The 24,742-nt window shown below is 34.8% G+C and overlaps 2 protein-coding genes across 3 annotated transcripts in view; both read right to left on the minus strand.

Moving 5' to 3' along the window:
- The window catches only part of LOC142353939 (ras-related protein Rab-18-B-like), a 476,381-nt gene that overhangs the window by 313,337 nt on the left and 138,302 nt on the right, over positions 1-24,742 (minus strand). The gene's annotated exons all lie outside the window — the stretch shown is intronic.
- Positions 1-24,742, minus strand: part of LOC142353938 (cysteine-rich hydrophobic domain-containing protein 2-like) — a 33,113-nt gene that overhangs the window by 7,230 nt on the left and 1,141 nt on the right. For both annotated transcript variants that reach the window (XM_075406170.1, XM_075406169.1), the window contains exons 2-7: positions 20,830-20,989; positions 19,345-19,433; positions 18,579-18,676; positions 17,875-18,006; positions 3,213-3,291; positions 1,824-1,880 (exon numbers count right to left, since the gene is read on the minus strand). In XM_075406170.1, coding sequence (XP_075262285.1) covers positions 1,824-1,880; positions 3,213-3,291; positions 17,875-18,006; positions 18,579-18,676; positions 19,345-19,433; positions 20,830-20,986 — 612 coding nt within the window. In that variant the 5' untranslated portion in view covers positions 20,987-20,989. The remainder of the gene's footprint in view (positions 1-1,823; positions 1,881-3,212; positions 3,292-17,874; positions 18,007-18,578; positions 18,677-19,344; positions 19,434-20,829; positions 20,990-24,742) is intronic.

The following is a 24,742-nucleotide window of genomic DNA, read 5'->3' on the forward strand; positions in this document are numbered from 1 at the left end:
GTAGTAGTAGTAGTAGTAGTAGTAGTAGTAGTAGTAGTAGTAGTAGTAGTAGTAGTAGTAGTAGTAGTAGTAGTAGTAGTAGTAGTAGTAGTAGTAGTAGTAGTAGTAGTAGTAGTAGTAGTAGTAGTAGTAGTAGTAGTAGTAGTAGTAGTAGTAGTAGTAGTAGTAGTAGTAGTAGTAGTAGTAGTAGTAGTAGTAGTAGTAGTAGTAGTAGTAGTAGTAGTAGTAGTAGTAGTAGTAGTAGTAGTAGTAGTAGTAGTAGTAGTAGTAGTAGTAGTAGTAGTAGTAGTAGTAGTAGTAGTAGTAGTAGTAGTAGTAGTAGTAGTAGTAGTAGTAGTAGTAGTAGTAGTAGTAGTAGTAGTAGTAGTAGTAGTAGTAGTAGTAGTAGTAGTAGTAGTAGTAGTAGTAGTAGTAGTAGTAGTAGTAGTAGTAGTAGTAGTAGTAGTAGTAGTAGTAGTAGTAGTAGTAGTAGTAGTAGTAGTAGTAGTAGTAGTAGTAGTAGTAGTAGTAGTAGTAGTAGTAGTAGTAGTAGTAGTAGTAGTAGTAGTAGTAGTAGTAGTAGTGTAGTAGTAGTAGTAGTAGTAGTAGTAGTAGTAGTAGTAGTAGTAGTAGTAGTAGTAGTAGTAGTAGTAGTAGTAGTAGTAGTAGTAGTAGTAGTAGTAGTAGTAGTAGTAGTAGTAGTAGGTAGTAGTAGTAGTAGTAGTAGTAGTGTAGTAGTAGTAGTAGTAGTAGTAGTAGTAGTAGTAGTAGTAGTAGTAGTAGTAGTAGTAGTAGTATAGTAGTAGTAGTAGTAGTAGTAGTAGTAGTAGTAGTAGTAGTAGTAGTAGTAGTAGTAGTAGTAGAGTAGTAGTAGTAGTAGTAGTAGTAGTAGTAGTAGTAGTAGTAGTAGTAGTAGTAGTAGTAGTAGTAGTAGTAGTAGTAGTAGTAGTAGTAGTAGTAGTAGTAGTAGTAGTAGTAGTAGTAGTAGTGTAGTAGTAGTAGTAGTAGTAGTAGTAGTAGTAGTAGTAGTAGTAAGTAGTAGTGTAGTAGTAGTAGTAGTAGTAGTAGTAGTAGTAGTAGTAGTAGTAGTAGTAGTAGTAGTAGTAGTAGTAGTAGTAGTAGTAGTAGTAGTAGTAGTAGTAGTAGTAGTAGTAGTAGTAGTAGTAGTAGTAGTAGTAGTAGTAGTAGTAGTAGTAGTAGTAGTAGTAGTAGTAGTAGTAGTAGTAGTAGTAGTAGTAGTAGTAGTAGTAGGTAGTAGTAGTAGTAGTAGTAGTAGTAGTAGTAGTAGTAGTAGTAGTAGTAGTAGTAGTAGTAGTAGTAGTAGTAGTAGTAGTAGTAGTAGTAGTAGTAGTAGTAGTAGTAGTAGTAGTAGTAGTAGTAGTAGTAGTAGTAGTAGTAGTAGTAGTAGTAGTAGTAGTAGTAGTAGTAGTAGTAGTAGTAGTAGTAGTATGTAGTAGTAGTAGTAGTAGTAGTAGTAGTAGTAGTAGTAGTAGTAGTAGTAGTTGAGTAGTGTAGTAGTAGTGGTATAGTAGTAGTAGTAGTAGTGTAGTAGTAAGTAGTAGTACAGTAGTAGTAGTATTGTAGGTTAGTAGTGTTAGTAGTAGTAGTAGTAGTAGTAGTAGTAGTAGTAGTAGTAGTAGTAGTAGTGAATCATGGGTAAATCTGGTTCGAGTATATCAAACAAGCTCCGTGGCTTCACTTAATATATACAAATTTTTTGGCTGAATTAATTCGAATAAAATGATGTGCCGTGATTTCGTTTAAACCTTTCGTTTAACTATTCTTGTGTGACAAAATGGCAATGGTATATGGTAAAATTCTAGAATGTTCCTAGATGAGATTACCTTTCGATAGAGTCGTTGGTTCTCTTTGTCTAGCACCTTCGTGATTGTGTTTCTTGTCTGGAAATTACAACATTCAATAAACACTCGTATTGTCATCTATTATGGAATGATCTAAAAACCTGCCAATTAGCTAGCTCACAGGCTCTAGGGAAATAAAAACCCAGATAAAACCCACCCAATTTTATATTTTTATATAGAAATAAATCCCTTGTCTACAAAAATTTCCATAAGTATATTCATTTTTAATTTCGAGGGGGTTTATGTCCTATCTAAAATTGAAACAAAAGTTTGTTTTAAAAAATCTAAACCAAGCTCACAAGCTCAGTTGTGAAATCGAAAAAAGCTATATATTCCTACACTTGATTTAAAGGCGCTTATTCGAATGCAAATATTTTTTTCAATTCATTAAACACAAAAACGTGTTTGTTTGAAACGTTGCAATTTAGTTTAAAATTTATTCTGAGCTACGTTACTTTCAGGTATTCATCTCTACATTCAAGTGTTGACAACAATAATGTTTTTAGCATAACACTTAAATCTTCAACTTCCATTTTCAACTTTTAGATCATATTTATGTCAAGGCGTCAAATAAAAAATATTTTCGGAAGGTTTTTTCCACAGAATTGATCGGCGTAGAACAATCAACTTGTATGACCTGTATAATTCTGTTATGACTAAATATTCCCATACACTTCACCCCGGGACTTCTTCAAGTGATATGAATGGCAAAATGCATTAGTTGTCATAACTTAGACGACTTCTAGGGTATGAAAATCTCATCTTTAATTGAGGAGGTAATCTTAGAACGTTCAGTCAATTAGGATTAATGGTCTCACAAGAGTTTAGAATACTACCGTAGTTTGGGTATAATGGAATATTGGGTATTTTGGCATTGGGTATATTGTCATGTAACCCTACTTTTAATACATTATTGATAGTGGCGCGCTTCTCTTTAACTCTAGTTTCAATTGTTTCAACTATTCTCCTTAAACTGATCAATTCTTACACGTAAAATTCTAACAAAATTAATTCTCGACTTATTAGTTCTAAGCACCCAGAAAAATCGAAGGATCTTTTCCGTTTGTGCCCCCAGTTACAGAGCACGTGTTACACAGTAATTCATTATGTAATAATGTGGCACGTGCGTCGGGGGGGGATAATATGCACCCACAAAGCTTGGGGGGGCACAAACGGAAAAGATCCAAATTGAAAATTTAGCGTAAAGCCAAAGGATCAAGATTTCATTAGGCAATTGTTGAGCTTAATTGATTTCAGATGCTTCTTCCAATTCTGATAAAGTCAATTTAGCCCCCCCCCCCCCCCCCCCCAAAAAAAAAAACAACCTAGCGTGCAAATCAAAGATTATATATGCTTCTGAAGGGAACTTACTCGTTTGTTGAGACAGATGACGGGCCAGAGTGAACAGCCTAGGGTGCAACAACAGCAAACACACCCACACAAAAGCCACCTATAATCAGCAAGACCACAATCAAACTGCTACATTACTACTGCACAATTCAACTACAATTGCGCTGGCCGTGGATACTGTATTCTAACATACTTGGTGACAGTTCTACGCTCAGGAAAACGATGTCCTTCAAAAAAAACATACCCGGCAGATTGCCGGAAAATAGCCGCGGTTGATTCCCATAACTCTATTGGGATTGAAGGAAAAGAAAATATCAACAAAAATTGATTTTTGTATAAAAACATGTTTAAGAACATACTCCTGTCTCTCAGTGAGAGGCTACAGGGTCTAGTATCAATACCAATAAGCATTATAGATAGTAACTAAAACTTATGAGAACAAAGTTCAAGTACCGGAATCTAAAAATGGGCTTTATGGGTTTATCCCGCTTCTTTTTCTGACTTTGATTTTTTTATACTGACTCTCTTCATTTTGAATTGCTTTGCTGAGCAGCTGCTGTTTAATAGGACTTTGATCAGAATGACAGAAGAGTGAAACTAGCCTAGAGAAGTCAAAAAGATTTCACGCAAAATGTCGAAACATACCCGGCAGATTGCCGGAAAATAGCCGCCGTTGATTCCAATAAGCATGATTGGGATTGAACGAATAGAAGATATTGAAAAAAAAAGATTTTTGTACAAATTGTAAAAATTTTTTCAAGTCCGATTTATTTTGATGGCATTTCGTAGTTGGACATACTTCTGTTTCTTAGAGAGAGGCTACAGGGGCTAATAACAACACCAATAAGCGTAAGAGATGGTAACTAAGACTTATAGGAACAACGTTCAAATAGCGGGCACCTAAAATTGGGCTTTATGGGTTTATCCCGTTTCTATTTCTGACTTCAATTTTTTATACTCACTCTGTTCATTTTGAATTGCTTTGCTGAGCAACTGATGTTCAAATTCACTTTTTGCAGAATGAGAGAAGAGAGAAACTAGCCTAGAGAAGTCAAAAAGATTTCACGCAAAATGTCGAAAAAGCGGAAATGGTAAAGCGAAAAAAAGTTCGACGAAGTAAAAAAACATAGCAGGACAAGTCCTGACGTACAATTCAAAGAATTTTCATTGACTAAACAGAAAACTAGACCAAGAACGGACTATGAATGGATTGGGAAAACCATTTAGAAAAAAATCCGATCCAAAAATCGAAAAAAAACTGTAAAAATCAAAGTGAAATTGCCGCATTTGAACAAAAAACCACTAGCGAGAAAGCGAATTTTTGTTCAAACACCGTTTTCTCACTCTACTTAAAATTTAGAGCGAAAAAATTTCACGCCGCAAAACCACTCGCTTTTTCTCTCCACTTCCTGTTTCGGCGTGACCAAAATCACCACTCCAATTTCACTTCAAAAATCATGAAAATGTGTGAACAGATCTTAAAAAAAAAGACAGCGCCCCAATACAATTCAAATTCTTTGAATTGTAAAAAATAGGAGCGCAATAATAGCCGGCTGAGACGATGAGGGCGGCTATTAAAAAGCGGCAGAATAGGTAAAGCAAAAAAAAGTTCGACGAAAAAAAATAGGAGCGCTATAATAGCCGGCTGAGAAGATGAGGGTGGCTATTAATAATATTACACAATGAAAAAAGGTCAATCTCAGATTACTTATTGTGTTACACTACTACAAATGTTACCATGTCAGATTATTACAATATTCAACAAACTTTTAAGTTTGAATATATGTTGAGTTTTTACACAACCGTAATCGGCAAGTAATGCATTCTGGGTTAGCGCAATTCATTAAGATGTTTTAAGTCGAGGTTTAAACTCATACATCTATTTTCCCATTTTAAATAGCTTAGCAGGTAAATTGCTGGAAAATAGCCGCCGCTGACACCCTTGATGCACATCAGGAATGAGCTTTGATAAGCTAATGCGCCATGTCTTAATGACAACGCTTTATCGGTTCAACTTGTTCTTTCGATTTTCCTCTTATGACATGGAACGTATTCATTACATTGAGCAAAATCAATCCATTCAGTCAGAAGCAGTGCGTAAAAAACATAGCAGAAGCCCTGAAACACAATCCAAACAAATGAATGAAAAAGCTACTGTACCTGACCAGCACATCAATTCCAGCCAAAGAGAAAAACAATCTCAAAAAATGAGAAACTAAAATAACCAAACTAATCAAAAACAATCATCGGTGAAACTCTTAAAACTTTTACCTTGAAGGCCAAAAGAACAAAAAATGGAAACAATTGCAAACTTGAATGAAATCTAGCTATAAGTTGTGATATAATTTCTTGAAAAATATTTCATTGTCTCCGGAGGCTACCAAATGTTGAAAACAATTCCATAGCCACTAAAAACTGCAGTAGCCTATTATCAGACACTAGAGTAGGTTTTCTGACCCCTGAGGCTGCAGATAGCAAAAAATGACAAAATTTAAGAAAAGACTTGAAAAATATTAACGTTTTATCAAAAAAAAAAATGCTAAGATTCGTGATATTGAAAAATTGTAAACCGTTCCATTGCTACTAAAAACTCTGCAGTGACCTTTTAACAAACCCTACAGGAGGTGACTGGACCCTGACGTTGGAAAGCTCAAAAACCGACAAGAACATTGAAAAACCATTAAAAAAATGAAAACTAGCACAACTCTTGGTGATTATGTTTGCAGTACCAAAACACATAGTTAAAAAGTGGTCACAAAAAGTCATTATATATTTCAAAAAACGATCAATTTTGACAAACGATCAATTTTGATCAATTTTGACAAATTCAAGACTAATGAAACAAAAAGCTTGAAAAATGACAAATAAACAAGAAAAATTGCACCAATTTGGGTTCAAAAGACGATAAAAATGACCTTTTAATCTTAAGTCAAGGCCTTCCCAGCAGCTGCACCACTTTAAGCACTAGAGGGACCACTAAAGCCAGCTTTGGTCAACTAATAAAACTTAATGACCGCTGGACCTTACCTATTTATCCTGTTTTGAAAGATCAAAGTCATTGGAAAATGTGTGAAAACATTTAAAAAAACAGAGCCCTAATAGAATCCAATTCTTGGATTCTAAATGACAGCAGAACAAATCCTGAAATGACAAAACATTCAGAGTAAAATAATGGAATTCATCGCTAAATTGTTAATTTCTGCAAAATTATGTCTTCAAAGCCATTTTTGCAAAATTATACAGAACAACTAATTTGCAGGCTAACACAAATCAAGCTGTACATCAAAAGAGACAACGAGAACAAAGGAATAGAAGAAAATCAATTGTTTGAGAAATTGGCAAATCTAGAGACAAGTTTAGGTAAAAGAAAGGTGAGGCATTAACACATGCAAAATTATTAAAAACATTTCGTTGTCCTCTTAAAATCAAAAGCCACGAAAAAATGACAAAACCTTTAAAATATTTCAAAAAACAATTTTCATCGAAAAGTTTCGACGGATCATGAAATATTTTAAAAACCATTTCGTTACTGTTGAAAACTAACCAGGAATATTTCGCCAAGCACTTTCTCGGCCCGAGAAATTGCGTGGCGAAATTTGTGAAATCAATATTGTAAAAACAATTTCACTGCCAGTAGAAACTATGCATAGTATTTAATCCTAGAGGAGTTTTACCGTCAACTGACGATTCAACACACACGAAAAATGGAAAAAATTGTCAAAAACAAAGTAAAAAAAATGCCAAAATTTCAAGCGTGGGTTCAAAACTCCTTAAAAATTGTTTTGCACCCTCAAATTGCCCTTGTCAGCAGCTTCAGCACTATAAGTAATTGGAAGACTACTGAGGCCAGCTAACGGTCTTCATTAAAAAAATTGAGTCCACTGGAGAAGGCCACATGCCATTACCTCCGTTACTTGAAGGCCACATGCCATCAAAAAACTAGTAGCGAGAAAGCATAGGTTTGTTCAAACACCGTTACCTCACGTTACATTTAAAATTATATAAGTTTATTTAAAAGTAAACATTTCACGTCCTAAAACCAGTTGCTTTTTTTTGCCACTTACTGTTTCAGAGTGACCAAAACCAACACTAAAATTTGAGTTCGAAAATCTGAAAAAAATGTAAACAGATCAAAAAACAAAGCCGGATGAATTCCTGAAGCAGCTAGCAGGACCGGACTTGACCGAAACACAGCGAACCGTACTTTCGGCCAAAACTATTATCTTCTGTCTAAAAACAATTATTCTGCGGCTCACGAGAGGTAAATTATTCGGTTTACATTAAACGCCTTTTTAACGAGAAAACATTCACTCAACCTTGACACAATTGAAGCCAGTAAACATAGAAACAAATTTATTGTCATTCAATAACTATACAAAACAATCTGCACAGATGTAGATCTTCCAAAAGCATTTTGACATAGAAAACTCACTGAGAGATACTTAACTTTTGAACACTTCTGGTAACGTTGAAGAATAGCCAAAATTTCAAAGAAAAATTTCAGTTTATCGGAAACTGATACACCGAAAGGTCATGGTTAGCAGCTGTAACAAAAAACTTCTCAATTCCTCCATCAACTAACTCAATTCCTCCCTATTGTTAATTTCTGCAAGACTATGTCTTCAAAGCCATTTTTCGCAAAATTATAAAAAAAAACAACTAATTTGCAGGCTACCACAAATCGAGCTGCACATCAAAAGCGACGAGAACCAAAAACTAGAAAATCAATTATTTGAGAAATTAGCACATCTAGAGATAAGTTTAGGTAAAGGAAAGGTGAGGCATTAACACATGCAAAATTATTAAAAACATTTCGTTGTCCTCTTAAAATCAAAAGCCACGAAAAAATGACAAAACCTTTAAAATATTTCAAAAAACAATTTTCATCGAAAAGTTTCGACGGATCATGAAATATTTTAAAAACCATTTCGTTACTGTTGCAAACTAACCAGGAAAATTTCGCCAAGCAGTTTCTCGGCCCGTAAAGATTAGAAAAATTGAAAAATGATACATAGAAATTCTTGCAAAGTTTACGAAATGTCACAAAAACTGTGAAATCAATATTATAAAAACAATTTCACTGCCAGTATAAACTATGCATAGTATCTAATCCTAGAGGAGTTTTACCGTCTACTGACGATTAAACAAACACGAAAAATGGAAAAAATTGTCAAAAACAAAGTGAAAAAAAACCAAAATTTCAAGCGTGGGCTCAAAACTCCTTAAAAACTATTTTGCACCCTGAAATTGCCCTCGCTAGCAGCTTCAGCACTATAAGTACTTGGAAGACTACTGAGGCCAGCTAACGGTCTCCATTAAAAAATTGAGTCCACTGGAGAAGGCCACATGCCATTACCTGAAGGCCACATGCCATTACCTCCGTTACCTGAAGGCCACATGCCAACAAAAAACTAGTAGCGAGAAAGCATAGGTTTGTTCAAACACCGTTACCTCACGTTACATTTAAAATTATATAAGTTTATTTAAAAGTAAACATTTCACGTCCTAAAACCAGTTGCTTTTTCTTGCCACTTACTGTTTCAGAGTGACCAAAACCAACACTAAAATTTGAGTTCGAAAATCTGAAAAAAATGTAAACAGATCAAAAAACAAAGCCGGATGAATTCCTGAAGCAACTAGCAGGACCGGACTTGACCGAAACACAGCGAACCGTACTTTCGGCCAAAACTATTATCTTCTGTCTAAAAACAATTATTCTGCGGCTCACGAGAGGTAAATTATTCGGTTTACATTAAACGCCTTTTTAACGAGAAAACATTCACTCAACCTTGACACAATTGAAGCCAGTAAACATAGAAACAAATTTATTGTCATTCAATAACTATACAAAACAATCTGCACAGATGTAGATCTTCCAAAAGCATTTTGACATAGAAAACTCACTGAGAGATACTTAACTTTTGAACACTTCTGGTAACGTTGAAGAATAGCCAAAATTTCAAAGAAAAATTTCAGTTTATCGGAAACTGATACACCGAAAGGTCATGGTTAGCAGCTGTAACAAAAAACTTCTCAATTCCTCCATCAACTAACTCAATTCCTCCCTATTGTTAATTTCTGCAAGACTATGTCTTCAAAGCCATTTTTCGCAAAATTATAAAAAAAAACAACTAATTTGCAGGCTACCACAAATCGAGCTGCACATCAAAAGCGACGAGAACCAAAAACTAGAAAATCAATTATTTGAGAAATTAGCACATCTAGAGATAAGTTTAGGTAAAAGGAAAGGTGAGGCATTAACACATGCAAAATTATTAAAAACATTTCGTTGTCCTCTTAAAATCAAAAGCCACGAAAAAATGACAAAACCTTTAAAATATTTCAAAAAACAATTTTCATCGAAAAGTTTCGACGGATCATGAAATATTTTAAAAACCATTTCGTTACTGTTGCAAACTAACCAGGAAAATTTCGCCAAGCACTTTCTCGGCCCGTAAAGATTAGAAAAATTGAAAAATGATACATAGAAATTCTTGCAAAGTTTACGAAATGTCACAAAAACTGTGAAATCAATATTATAAAAACAATTTCACTGCCAGTATAAACTATGCATAGTATCTAATCCTAGAGGAGTTTTACCGTCTACTGACGATTAAACAAACACGAAAAATGGAAAAAATTGTCAAAAACAAAGTGAAAAAAACCAAAATTTCAAGCGTGGGCTCAAAACTCCTTAAAAACTATTTTGCACCCTGAAATTGCCCTCGCTAGCAGCTTCAGCACTATAAGTACTTGGAAGACTACTGAGGCCAGCTAACGGTCTCCATTAAAAAATTGAGTCCACTGGAGAAGGCCACATGCCATTACCTGAAGGCCACATGCCATTACCTCCGTTACCTGAAGGCCACATGCCAACAAAAAACTAGTAGCGAGAAAGCATAGGTTTGTTCAAATGTAAACAGATCAAAAAACAAAGCCTGATGAATTCCTGAAGCAACTAGCAGGACCGGACTTGACCGAAACACAGCGAACCGTAACTTCAGCCAAAACTATTATCTTCTGTCTAAAAACAATTATTCTGCGGCTCACTAGAGGTAAATTATTTGGTTTACATTAAACCCCTTTATAACGAGAAAGCATTCACTCAACCTTGACACAATTGAAGCGAGTGAACATAGAAACAAATTTATTGTCATTCAATAACTATACAAAACAATCTGCACAGATGTAGATCTTCCAAAAGCATTTTGACATAGAAAACTCACTGAGAGATACTTAACTTTTGAACACTTCTGGTAACGTTGAAGAATAGCCAAAATTTCAAATAAAAATTTCAGTTTATCGGAAACTGATACACCGAAAGGTCATGGTTAGCAGCTGTAACAAAAAACTTCTCAATTCCTCCATCAACTAACTCAATTCCTCCCTATTGTTAATTTCTGCAAGACTATGTCTTCAAAGCCATTTTTCGCAAAATTATAAAAAAAAACAACTAATTTGCAGGCTACCACAAATCGAGCTGCACATCAAAAGCGACGAGAACCAAAAACTAGAAAATCAATTATTTGAGAAATTAGCACATCTAGAGATAAGCTTAGGTAAAGGAAAGGTGAGGCATTAACACATGCAAAATTATTAAAAACATTTCGTTGTCCTCTTAAAATCAAAAGCCACGAAAAAATGACAAAACCTTTAAAATATTTCAAAAAACAATTTTCATCGAAAAGTTTCGACGGATCATGAAATATTTTAAAAACCATTTCGTTACTGTTGCAAACTAACCAGGAAAATTTCGCCAAGCACTTTCTCGGCCCGTAAAGATTAGAAAAATTGAAAAATGATACATAGAAATTCTTGCAAAGTTTACGAAATGTCACAAAAACTGTGAAATCAATATTATAAAAACAATTTCACTGCCAGTATAAACTATGCATAGTATCTAATCCTAGAGGAGTTTTACCGTCTACTGACGATTAAACAAACACGAAAAATGGAAAAAATTGTCAAAAACAAAGTGAAAAAAACCAAAATTTCAAGCGTGGGCTCAAAACTCCTTAAAAACTATTTTGCACCCTGAAATTGCCCTCGCTAGCAGCTTCAGCACTATAAGTACTTGGAAGACTACTGAGGCCAGCTAACGGTCTCCATTAAAAAATTGAGTCCACTGGAGAAGGCCACATGCCATTACCTGAAGGCCACATGCCATTACCTCCGTTACCTGAAGGCCACATGCCAACAAACAACTAGTAGCGAGAAAGCATAGGTTTGTTCAAATGTAAACAGATCAAAAAACAAAGCCTGATGAATTCCTGAAGCAACTAGCAGGACCGGACTTGACCGAAACACAGCGAACCGTAACTTCAGCCAAAACTATTATCTTCTGTCTAAAAACAATTATTCTGCGGCTCACTAGAGGTAAATTATTCGGTTTACATTAAACCCCTTTATAACGAGAAAACATTCACTCAACCTTGACACAATTGAAGCGAGTAAACATTGAAAAAAAAATTATTGTCATTCAGTAACTATACAAAACAATCTGCACAGATGTAGATCTTCCAAAAACGTTTTGAACACTTCTGGTAACGTTGAAGAAGAGCAAAAATTTTAAAGAAAAATTTTAGTTTATCAGAAACTGATACAACAAAAGAAGGTCATGGTTAGCAGCTGTAACAAAAAACTTCTCAATTCCTCCCTCAACTAACGATGCAACGTAAAAGGAAAAAAAATTGAATACAAAGCAGATAAAGTTCTTAGAAATAAGTCATTTGTAAAAATGGGAACTTAAATTAAGGTCTCAATGAAACAAAAAACTTTTTTTGTAGAGTAAAAGCATTTAAAACAAAATTAACATTTACTTCAGTGTCATTGGAAATATTGATTGTTAAATGCATTCGAACTATTGCAAAGAGTAAATTTTCAGGGAAAAGTCGAATGGATTAAAACGCAAAGGCAAAAACCGTTTATAATCAAGATAACACCTCACCCCAAGAAATGAACAGAGAACAATCAGTAATCTCAATCACAAATATTGTAAAAAAACACAAGGTAAACTAAAATTTTTAGAGCCGCATGTAGTTAAAGGAGATCACCAAGAAACACTTCAAACTCTTCAAACAATTAATTTTTTATCAAGTCTATGACAAACCTCACCATAGATATACGCGAAAACAAAAAATTCGACCAGCTAGAATAAGGAATTTACGGACGCAAAAAGAAAAAACTGACAAAGCGGTCTCGATAATTTTGAAAACTGCCTCCGTTGACGCGCTAGACGCACATCGGGATTGAAACAGAAAAAGAAAAAACAAGATGTAAAATGGCAAAATTTTGCTAAGTTCCAAAAATTGCTTTTATTTAGTGTGCAGTTTCAGTTAGATTCTAAACCTCTACTTACAACAGCTTCTAAGCTTGAGCTTAATGTTAATATCAACTAGCAACCTCTATATAATGCACTACGACTTAATGAGCGGGCTTTACCGGTTTATTCTGCTTCTTTTTGCTAAGCTCTTTTGACATTGACTGTATTCACTACATTGCATAATTCAATGAGTGAAAGAACTTAGACCCATTAAGTTGAAGCAGTGAGTGAGGTAAGTCAGAAGTCAAACGTAAAAATCGTGACATCTGCAAAACGAAAAATGTGATCAAAGGCTCAAGCAAAGAAAAAAGGAAAGCGCCTAAAGAATAGACGTTTGAGAGGCTGACGACGGCAATTAGTAAAACAGTGACAAAAGAATTCAAAAATTGCAATCATTGAAAACATTTGCATAAAAATTACAAGCTGGAATGGCAAATATGAAACAAATTTTCATTGAATTTCAAACATCTAACGTCAAAAAAAATTCATTTATCAAATATAACAATACGGCAAAAACAGAGGTATTCATTACGCGAACTATCCCAAAGACGTAGAACTGAACGCAGAAAAGTTTGCTCAATGATCCAAAATTAAGGAAATGTTAGAAGAAAAGCCAAAAATGAAGACTACTGAGGCCAGCTAACGGTCTCCATTAAAAAATTGAGTCCACTGGAGAAGGCCACATGCCATTACCTGAAGGCCACATGCCATTACCTCCGTTACCTGAAGGCCACATGCCAACAAAAAACTAGTAGCGAGAAAGCATAGGTTTGTTCAAATGTAAACAGATCAAAAAACAAAGCCTGATGAATTCCTGAAGCAACTAGCAGGACCGGACTTGACCGAAACACAGCGAACCGTAACTTCAGCCAAAACTATTATCTTCTGTCTAAAAACAATTATTCTGCGGCTCACTAGAGGTAAATTATTCGGTTTACATTAAACCCCTTTATAACGAGAAAACATTCACTCAACCTTGACACAATTGAAGCGAGTAAACATTGAAAAAAAAATTATTGTCATTCAGTAACTATACAAAACAATCTGCACAGATGTAGATCTTCCAAAAACGTTTTGAACACTTCTGGTAACGTTGAAGAAGAGCAAAAATTTTAAAGAAAAATTTTAGTTTATCAGAAACTGATACAACAAAAGAAGGTCATGGTTAGCAGCTGTAACAAAAAACTTCTCAATTCCTCCCTCAACTAACGATGCAACGTAAAAGGAAAAAAAATTGAATACAAAGCAGATAAAGTTCTTAGAAATAAGTCATTTGTAAAAATGGGAACTTAAATTAAGGTCTCAATGAAACAAAAAACTTTTTTTGTAGAGTAAAAGCATTTAAAACAAAATTAACATTTACTTCAGTGTCATTGGAAATATTGATTGTTAAATGCATTCGAACTATTGCAAAGAGTAAATTTTCAGGGAAAAGTCGAATGGATTAAAACGCAAAGGCAAAAACCGTTTATAATCAAGATAACACCTCACCCCAAGAAATGAACAGAGAACAATCAGTAATCTCAATCACAAATATTGTAAAAAAACACAAGGTAAACTAAAATTTTTAGAGCCGCATGTAGTTAAAGGAGATCACCAAGAAACACTTCAAACTCTTCAAACAATTAATTTTTTATCAAGTCTATGACAAACCTCACCATAGATATACGCGAAAACAAAAAATTCGACCAGCTAGAATAAGGAATTTACGGACGCAAAAAGAAAAAACTGACAAAGCGGTCTCGATAATTTTGAAAACTGCCTCCGTTGACGCGCTAGACGCACATCGGGATTGAAACAGAAAAAGAAAAAACAAGATGTAAAATGGCAAAATTTTGCTAAGTTCCAAAAATTGCTTTTATTTAGTGTGCAGTTTCAGTTAGATTCTAAACCTCTACTTACAACAGCTTCTAAGCTTGAGCTTAATGTTAATATCAACTAGCAACCTCTATATAATGCACTACGACTTAATGAGCGGGCTTTACCGGTTTATTCTGCTTCTTTTTGCTAAGCTCTTTTGACATTGACTGTATTCACTACATTGCATAATTCAATGAGTGAAAGAACTTAGACCCATTAAGTTGAAGCAGTGAGTGAGGTAAGTCAGAAGTCAAACGTAAAAATCGTGACATCTGCAAAACGAAAAATGTGATCAAAGGCTCAAGCAAAGAAAAAAGGAAAGCGCCTAAAGAATAGACGTTTGAGAGGCTGACGACGGCAATTAGTAAAACAGTGACAAAAGAATTCAAAAATTGCAATCATTGAAAACATTTGCATAAAAATTACAAGCTGGAATGGCAAATATGAAACAAATTTTCATTGAATTTCAAACATCTAACGTCAAAAAAAATTCATTTATCAAATATAACAATACGGCAAAAACAGAGGTATTCATTACGCGAACTATCCCAAAGACGTAGAACTGAACGCAGAAAAGTTTGCTCAATGATCCAAAATTAAGGAAATGTTAGAAGAAAAGCCAAAAATGAATTTTACATTGAGAAATGAGTCGATTTTCTACCTCAGAAGGCATTATTAGGCTCTCAAAGAGAACTAATATCCATTCTACAGGTCTACAAAATGATGAAAGCTACATCAATTTTTTTTTCAAAAAAGCATTAAAAATTGAGTCGACTCGACATTACCTGATTATCCCTTTCTGAAAATATTAGAAAAAGTGTGAAAACATCATACGACAGAGCGCAAAAAAATCAAAATCTTGGATTGTAAAACATGGCAAGCCATGTCACGAACTACAATTCAAAGCACTTTCCGTGACTGAAAAAGGAATCGACCTAACCTAACTCAGACTAGGAGTAAACTGAAAAACAATCAAAAACATCCCGGTAAAAAGCCAAAATCCGCTGAAAAGATTCCGGTAAAAATCAACGTGTGGTAAGAAAGATTGAGGTAAAAAAAATTAAATTAGACTAAGAATGAATTCGACAAGGAAGAAAAGCCTAAAATAAATTTAAAGAAATGACTCGATTTTCCACGTCAAAAGGCATTATTAGGCTCTCAAAGAAAACAATATAAAAAAGAATAGACCTAACTCAAACTAGGAGTGAAATGAGAAAACAATCAAAAAGATTTCAGTAAAAAGACAAATTCCGGTAAAAAGATTCCGGTAAAAACCAAAATCTGAAAGTTTGAGTTAAAAAAACTAATTTAGAATAGGAATGAATTCGAATAAAGAAAAGCCAAAAATTATTTTTTAATTAAGAAATGAGCCCTTTTCCACCTCAAAAAGCATTATTAGGCTCTCAAAAAAAACTTATCAATTTTAGAGGTTTACAAAATTTTTAGAGGTTTACAAAATGATGAAAGATCCATCAAAATCTTTTTTTTTTCAATAGCAAGACTAAAAGCAAAACAATAAGCCAATGGGGCAAAATCATGACTTAAAACAGTTATCTATATGCTTCTCAGATCTTTCTCAAAACTCAACGAAGCGCATGAACGAAGAATTCTCTAGCTCAAAATTTAGTTCATTCAAAATTATAGAAGTTTATTTAAAATTGAACATTTCATGTCCTAAAACCAGTTGCTTTTTCTTGCCACTTTTTCTTGACCAAAACCAACACTACAATTTGAGTTCGAAAATCTCACAAATATGTAAACAGATAAAAAAAAAGCCGGATGAATTCCTGAAGCGACTAGCAGGACCGGACCTGACCGAAACACAGCGAACCGTAACTTCAGCCAAAATTAATATCTTCTGTGGTTTTTGAGCCAAAATTATTCTGTGGCTCACTAGAGGTAAATTTTTCGGTTTACATTAAACCCCTTTAAAACGAGAAAACATTCACTCAACGTTGACACAATTGAAGCGGGTAAACATCGAAACAAATTTACTGTCATTCAATAACTATACAAAACAATCTGCAAAGATGTAGATCTTCCAAAAACATTTTTACAGAAAAACTCAGAGAGATACTTGAAATTTTTCTTAGAAACACTTCTGGTAACGTTGATGAATAGCCAAAACTTTCCGGTTAAATTTTTAGTTTATCGGAAACTGATACCAAAAAAATGACATGGTTAACAGCTGTTACAAAAAATTGTTCAAAAGCTTAGAAATAGTCAACTAAATATGTAACCTAAAAGAAAAAAAGGAAAATGCAGATAACGTTCTTGGAAATAAAAATGATTTCTAACAATGAAAACCAAAATTAAGGTCTCAAGGAAACAAAAAAAATCAGTAGAAAAACATTTAAAACAAAATTAACATTGACTTCTATCTCATTGAAATATTGATTGTTAAATGCATTCGAACTATTTCAAAAATTAAATTTATCAGAAGGGGACGAATGGATAAAAACGCAAAAACGCAAAGGCAAAAACCGTTTCTAAACAAAAAGATAACCCTAGCCCCAGGAAATTTACAGAAAACAAACATCAGTAATCTGAATCACAAAAAATAGCAAAAATTACCAGGTAAATTACCAGGAGCCGCATTTGGCTAAAGGTAAAGCGAAATAAAAAGGAGAGCGCCTGCCGTTTGAGAGGCTGACATCAGCTATTAATAAAACAGTGACAAAAAATTCAGAGCTTGGAATCTATTAAAACATTTGCCTAAAAAGTGAAAGCTGGAACGGCCAATATGAAACACATTTTCATTGAAATTCAAACATCTAACGTCAAAAAAATTATTTATCGATAACACGACAAAAATTAAGTCCCTGAAAAAGCACAGAAGGCGTTTTTCTAAAGAATCAAACCAAAATAATCGAAAAATTAGAAAAAAAATGGGACAAAAATTGCTAAAATGGTATTAGTATGTGTCAACAAACATACCATACGGCAAAAACAGGTGTTCAATACGCGAATTATCACAGTGACGTTGCACTGAATGCAGAAAAGTTTGCTCAATGATCCAAAATTAACGCAATGATTGAAGAAGGGCCAGAAAATTATTTTTAAATTGAGAACTGAGTCGATTTTCCACCTCAATAGGCATTATTAGGCTCTCAAAGAAAACTATTATCAATTCTAGAGGTTTACAAAATGCTGGAAGATCCATCGAAAATCTTTTTTTTTCAAAAAAGCAAGACTAAAAGCAAAGCAATGAGCCAAGTGGGCGAAAACATGACTTAAAACGGTTATGTATATGCGCCATTTTCTCAGAATTATTTTAAAGTCAACGCAGCGCATGAACAAAGAACTTCTCTAGCTCAAAAAAATTTTTTGAAGTAGAGCACCTAAATGAGAGCCGTTGAGGGGCTGAAGGCGGCTATTAAAAAATAATTATTTGATAATATAGTACATGCGCTTGAGTGTTGCAAATAATATGAGTTGTGAGGTCACAAGCGGAAAACACCCTCCCTCTGATCCGAATTCAATAAGAAACTACAAACTAACCTAAAGTTGAGTGGCATTGTGCGTCTGAGTATTTCGTTCACTTCGCTCATCGTCTGTCTAAACTCTTCTTGGGCTAGCTTGGCGTGCAGGGCAGGTGGGAACTCTGTGTCAAAGCGGTTACTCAGGCCGAATCTGAAAAGTATTGTCATCCCAATTTCACATCATATATTCTACGTCTTAGCTTTGAGGGCTGAACCACTAGGCTCAACCCACTTTGCTATCGCAGTTAAAAGCAACTTTAATAGCAACCTAATTAGAGCCTCCTTAGAATCTTTATTAGCAACTTTATGAGCGCCTTTACATTAGCATCAAACTCAATTTCGGAATGAGAGAAATTCAGATCACGAAAAAAATCAGGGGAGTAGTGTGAAAAAGTCACTTGAGAGAGAAGAATGTTCTAGAAAAAAAAGCACAAAAAAGTTCGGCAAAAATTTTGCATAAAAAAGACACGTTTACAATAATCGCAACAAACTTAGTGCTACAAACTTGCAGCACACGCGACTTCGTATACTAGTAGCATTCTGTCAATATTTTGGTAAAATACTGTTAAAAATAATGCAAACGTACCTTTAAAGTTTACGGTAGCTGAGGAAAAATTGCCTTAACAGCTAAGTCCGACTCGTAAAAAGTATACTTTAAAAGTTGTAAAAATTGCATTTTTTTTTAGGTAATTTTAGACGAAAGTGAAGTTTGTTGGCACTAACATGGTGACAGATCCTGTTCCTCTGATGATAACGGGAGGAGGTGTGGGTGAAAGAAGGACGCTTTCTGTCTCGTGTGTGTTGTCTACACTATCCACTTCCTGAAGGAAAACAACAAAACTAGCACTCAATCAAACAACAATCAGCACAAATTTCGAAGGTGGTCGGTCCTAGTCGTTGCCATCTAACTTATTCTTTTTCAAATCTCAAAACATGTAAATTAGAATAACCACGAGGTTAAAGTTAGGTATTGGAATATTATAAATAAAAAATACACATCTTTCCTATGAATAACTGAACAATAACTGAAGATTCGGTTTCAGGTTTTCGTGAATTATTTAAAATAAACTTTTAAAGCCTTCAATTTTTGTCATTTTGAACTCGTTTTCCTTTAATTTTTTCTATAATTCTCTCCCTGATTTCTCATTTCTTAGAACTCTGGGAAGCTTATTCCATTTACGAACAAAATTTATCATAATTGACTTGGGACTCCATTTTGATTTACATTTGTTGTGGGAGAAAAATCCTATGTACGCATTAATTGCAGATCAGAAACTAAATGCAAGCCAGGCTTTCTTCTGGTAGGTCAACTTTAGCCGATCCAGCAAACAAAAAATTTTTTGAGAATTTGTTAGTTAAAAAATGGGCATTACAAAAAGGGATATGAACAAAAGATGGAAACATCATTTGAGAGCAATGAACAAGACGACAAAAATTTGTTTATGAAATTTACTAAATAAGTCCAGAAGCTGCCTAGTAGTTAAAGTACCTGGATAGAATCCGAAGATAACTCCATAGTGGGGTTAGCTGTACTTTGGAGTGATGTTGGCTGTTGTTGATGTAAGGTACCTTGAGAGCCTGAAACGTATCAAAAAAGGATATTAGTATCCAATAACCTTACCGGTATCGAATGTGTGTTCCACTAACTGATTTTTGGGATGTATTGTTTTGACCAACCCCCCCCCCCCCCCCCAACCCCCCATAAAAACTTTTATGCCCCCAGGCGCACGTGTCAATTTTTACATATTAAGGTGATATAGAACAACACACTATTTTTCACCGGGGTCCTAAAAACACAGCGTGTGTGGGGAAAAACAGAACAGATCCGAATTTTGTTTGCTTACCGAATTCATAGCCCCGAAAGGAGACCTCTACAGCACAGAGCGAAATCATTAACAACAAGAGTTTAAAAAACCGTAGACTTCTGTTATTAAAGTACATTTGCACACATCGTACATTACATATCAAACAAAGCAAAAAAAGGTCACAAAAAGAGTTCGAGTTGAAAGAATAAAACACTTTCATTATCGTTTAATTATTCATGAGCAAGAGTCAGTGATTATATTAATCGTTACTGAAGCGGTCAGTACAAGCAAAGATATCCATTAAATCAACTGTCACAAATGACAATCAAGTAAGCTTTGTCATTAAGCACAGCTTTTTGACAGTTGTTAACAGTGGTTTTATGTGGCTCACTAGAACCGTCTCACCTCAACAATAAACGGATACTCCAGAAAGCAATAGTCTAATAAAAGACTTTATTCACATGTGTAAGGTCGCACGTGTGCGTGGGCTTTGGAAGCTGGTAGGAGCACGGGATATTAGGGTAAAGTTCAGATTTCTTTTGGAGGTTAAGGGAGCACCAATTAAAACACTTAAAAGCATCACTTGGGAATCCTCTTGACAATAAAAAATTTAAAGTGCTCCTGGCACTTGTCTCAAACAAGAAAACGCGCTACAATTTAATGTTTACAAAAATGCATTTCTTGTTTCTAATTTTTTTTTAATATTTATATTGGTCGGTGGGTGTAAGAGAGGCGACGTCATAGACAGCCGATTGAAAGAGAACCAGCCATTCATTCAACCAAATATTCGGGTTATTATAGACAAATATCATAGCCAACTAACACAATTATATAGCAGCTGTCACATAGTATTTCTCATCTAAGAAAAGTGGTAAATCGAAAAGCTGAATTCATCTACGGTACGTAGCAAAGGCTACGTTGTGTATGATTTAGACCAAAGTTCTTCAATAGAGTTCCTGGTAGATAATTCTTAGCTATCATACAATGATCATATATGATGCCATACACAGAACCAAACCTTCGCTATGTACCTTAAATATTCATTTTCTGCAGCATTTATTTTATCAAGCTATTTTTTGTGACAATATTTTTGTCCGTAATAATTTATCAACCTTTCCACCTTTTAGAGTTGAAACAAAAGTTGGGCGAGTTGAGTGATTGGTGCTTACTTTGCAGCTGTGACTGATCGTCGTGGAGTTGTTGGCTGAGGTGTCGATGTGAAGATGTCAACTCACTACTGTTAGTACTGGTTGCGTTACTAATGTTACTACTGCGTAGAGCGGCTGATGATGAGGTCACCGTCAGAGATATTTGGCCAGAGGACATTCTCTAAAACAAAGCATCAACATAACCGACTACCATCGCACGAAATGCTCTCGAACGACTGTCAAGATGTTGGCTTTGCTTTGGTTGTAGCTAACTTGAGCTGATTTTTTTTTTTTGGGGGGGGGGGTATCAAAAAGTAAAATTGTTCTCCACACAATGAAGCTTTGCTTCCTCAGCAGCTTCAGTTCCGGTGACCTCTATACTTATAGCTGCTTATCAAGGCAATCAGAGAGCTACATAGTGGAATAATGATCTAGGGCTCTACCACTTCATCCCCTTTATCAGGGCAAGAGGTCAAATCACTCAAGCGAAAAGAACGTTATACAGGGAAATGACAGAAAGGTCAAGCAAAAATTGTGTATAGAAAGAAAGACACGCAAAACTACATTAAATTCTTCATTCGAGAGCAATTAAACGCGGTTTATTATCTTTTTTTAAAGAAGGCTAAGACCCTTATATCAGGCTGACTTGACGCTTCGGAATCAAGTTAAGGCAAAAAAATAAACATGGAACATCAAGCAAAAAAAGTTGAACCTCGCCCCATTTTTAGTAAATGATACTTTACAACCCTAAATTTGCATATGATTATCATAACCTTATTATCATATGATTATCATTACATGATATGGCATACAACGCCAATATCATGTAAAAAACGCATTAATTCGGTCACATAAATTGATAAAGTTAACATCTTAGTTCACAAGGTCAAAACAAACAAATCATCTCTACAACGATTGATTTCAGTTATTCTTCCAACTGGGAAACCACATTCATATCTGGCAAAAATAACTTTCATCAATTACTTGACGTGGATTCAAATTCTTGGTGGCTTAAAATTGGAATCTTTGTACCATATAGCCAACAAGGAGGATTGGTATCCGTCCGCGCAAGGTTCAAACCATTTTATGTTAAAATTTTGATATAACTGTTGCATTTCATGTAACTGTTACTTGGTCGCTGCAATCTAACTTTCTCACTAATGTGGCTACAAAGGCAGGGTACGAACTTGATGCGGCAGATGATCAAAAACATTGCCTCCGCGACGACAACTGTTCAAAAATGGGGACGACAACTGTTCACATTTGTTCCTCTGGCAATCGAAGTCCTTGCCGAAACATCGGCAAGTTTCAAAAAACGCCCAAGCGGTTGGCCGTGTTCAGTAACATCCGTTTTTCCCAGGCGCACGCTTCTTCTGTTGCATTCAGTTAACTCGGGGATCAGCAACAATGGCATTAGAAAAAGCTCTCTGGTTAGTGTTCAACATTAATTACCCGCTCAACTAGATGTATTTCTTTTCATCTGCGTGATGAAAATCGAATTCAGGTGATTAAAAAGTTATATTTTATAACCGAGCGCAAAACTATAATTCAAAGAAGTATCACATACCCTTGGAGATATGCAAATAGCCTTCAATTAAAATTCGGCCATCTAGAAACTGCAGTTTTACACTTAACAGATAACCTAAATAAGTCAGTAATAATTTTGGATCTGGGCTTCATTAAAAAAATCATCAAGTAAAGCATAGTATATTAAATGAGATATGGGTTGTAACCGAAACAAAGAAAATTTATCAAAACTAAACTAAAAACCAAAAAAATTTTAAGGTGTGAAAAATGCTAGATTACTTTGTCAATAGTGCTTGGTTAATACGGGCTTGGTTAATATGGCTAATAATAATAAGTAAATATGGAAAGTGCCAATGTATGTTGTTTGAAGTAGCATGGAAGTTCATTAGGAGAAAAATCACTGAAAACTATATTTTAATATTTTCTTTTGTACATAATAAAATTTCGCATCGTCAGCTCCACCTTTCAAACTTAACTGACGTAAAATCAATGAAAATCAATTCATGTGAAAGCTATTATAGGCAAACAAATTGCAAATATTTTAAATGTTCAATTATAATAGAAAGATCGAACTTTCTATATGACCCTCACTTTCCATCTGATTCCCTACTAACAGAGCCTAATTGTGATAACTGTACAAGATTTAGACTTAGGTAATGTAAATTGGCCCTCGAAAAAACTAGATTTATCGTCTAATTGAAGTTAGGAAAAATTAATTTTACTCTAGATTTATCTTCTAACTGAAGTTAGAAAAATTAATTTTCAGAGAAAAGTGATCATTCTGAAAGTGATGAAAATGATTTCATTACTAGGCTATATACGGTTTTGCGTTGCGTTTCATCCATGGCTCTAAACTATATCTATTTCCTTCAAATAAATCCTAGGTTTTGAGGCGGCGAACTGACACATTCCCATGGGTAAAATTTGCCATTAATATCTGACAACCCCTGCATACTCTGCTGATGAGGCTGCGACGTGACAAGCAGCATACGGTCTTTGAGGCGACCACTTCACATTGGTATTAGAAACCACTTCAAAGATTCAATTCCCAGAACCTGAGCTTCCTGGATGCCACAGAGATACATTTAAACGTGTAAAAGGATTTAATTGAAACTTAACTTAGGTTCTCCAATTTCTTCGCTCAAATATGTACTCAAAGTACGTAGGTATGCACTCAGATGTTAGATACAAACACAGTGCTTAAATATGATTGATACATCTCTGAAGAATAATTGAAAATCTTTCTTAAAAGCTTTTGAAGAAACTGAAGCGTTCAAAATTCATGTTTGAGGACGGTCAGTTATCGGGACAATTAGTTAAATTCATCAGAATTGATCCAGGGGTGAATATTAACATATTGCGATAGGAGTGCAACGCTGATTTAGATTATTGCATTCAAGATTGCTTGACGCGCTTTCACTTCCAATGATGTTTTCTAAACGCCTTAAATTGCAAACTCCATCAATCTTTAATTAATTTTAGGCGATGCATGCGGTTGCTTGTCGGATTCTAATATCAACAATACCTAAACCTAAGTTCAAATACTGTTCTAGAGAGTGGAAGGTCTTCAGTAGTCTCAATCTTTACACCCACTGTACGAGATTAATGCCCTGTTCGCAAAAGGAGTGGAAAACTGACAGATGCAAGAAGGCTTGAGATGTATAACGCGTACCTTCACTCCGGAAGGTGGCGAGATCTAAGAAACACCCTCCACATCATAAGTATAAGTCTCCAAGACAGTTTGTGAATTGCTTACTTGGAGACTAGTGAGCTGAAGGGCTCTAAGAGCACTTAATGACCGCTGGGCGCTACCTGACTATCCCATTTTTGAAGACGAAAAGTCAAATGGGTCAGACAAACATTGCATAAAAAAGACCAACAGGACTAATAAAAATGCTACAAACTTTGTTTGAGAGCAATTAAACAAAAAACTCCCCAAATGCTACAAGAATTAAAAAGAATTATAAAAACTGCTAAAAATTTGTCCAAGAAGGTAAAATGGAAGAAATAGCAAAGAAACGCATATTAAAGTCCAATATTTGCCTTAAAAGGTCACAATGCTACCAAAAAAGTACCAAACTACAATGAGTAGCTAACACAACTGAGACAAAGACCTTTGGCTGAGAAAGTTAGAGTTAAAACTGAAAAAGGCGCATGTGATCAAAAAAATCGCTCGCATACCGCATAATTTTCACACAACCTACGTTCCCTAGATGCTTTAACAAAACCCACTCTCTCTTTCGACCTGCTTTTGATTTTTGTTCAGCAGATTGACCTAAACACTTGTTACAATCCAGAGTATTTGGATTGTATTTGAGTGCTGTCTTTTTTTAAGATTTCGGCTTTTTGTCAGTGTTAATTCGAATTAGAGTGGTGATCAAGTTGTAGTAGTAAAGAGAGCAGTTTT

The sequence above is a fragment of the Convolutriloba macropyga genome, chromosome 15, assembly GCF_964194025.1.
Source record: "Convolutriloba macropyga chromosome 15, txConMacr16.3, whole genome shotgun sequence".
Lineage (NCBI taxonomy): Eukaryota > Metazoa > Xenacoelomorpha > Acoela > Convolutidae > Convolutriloba > Convolutriloba macropyga.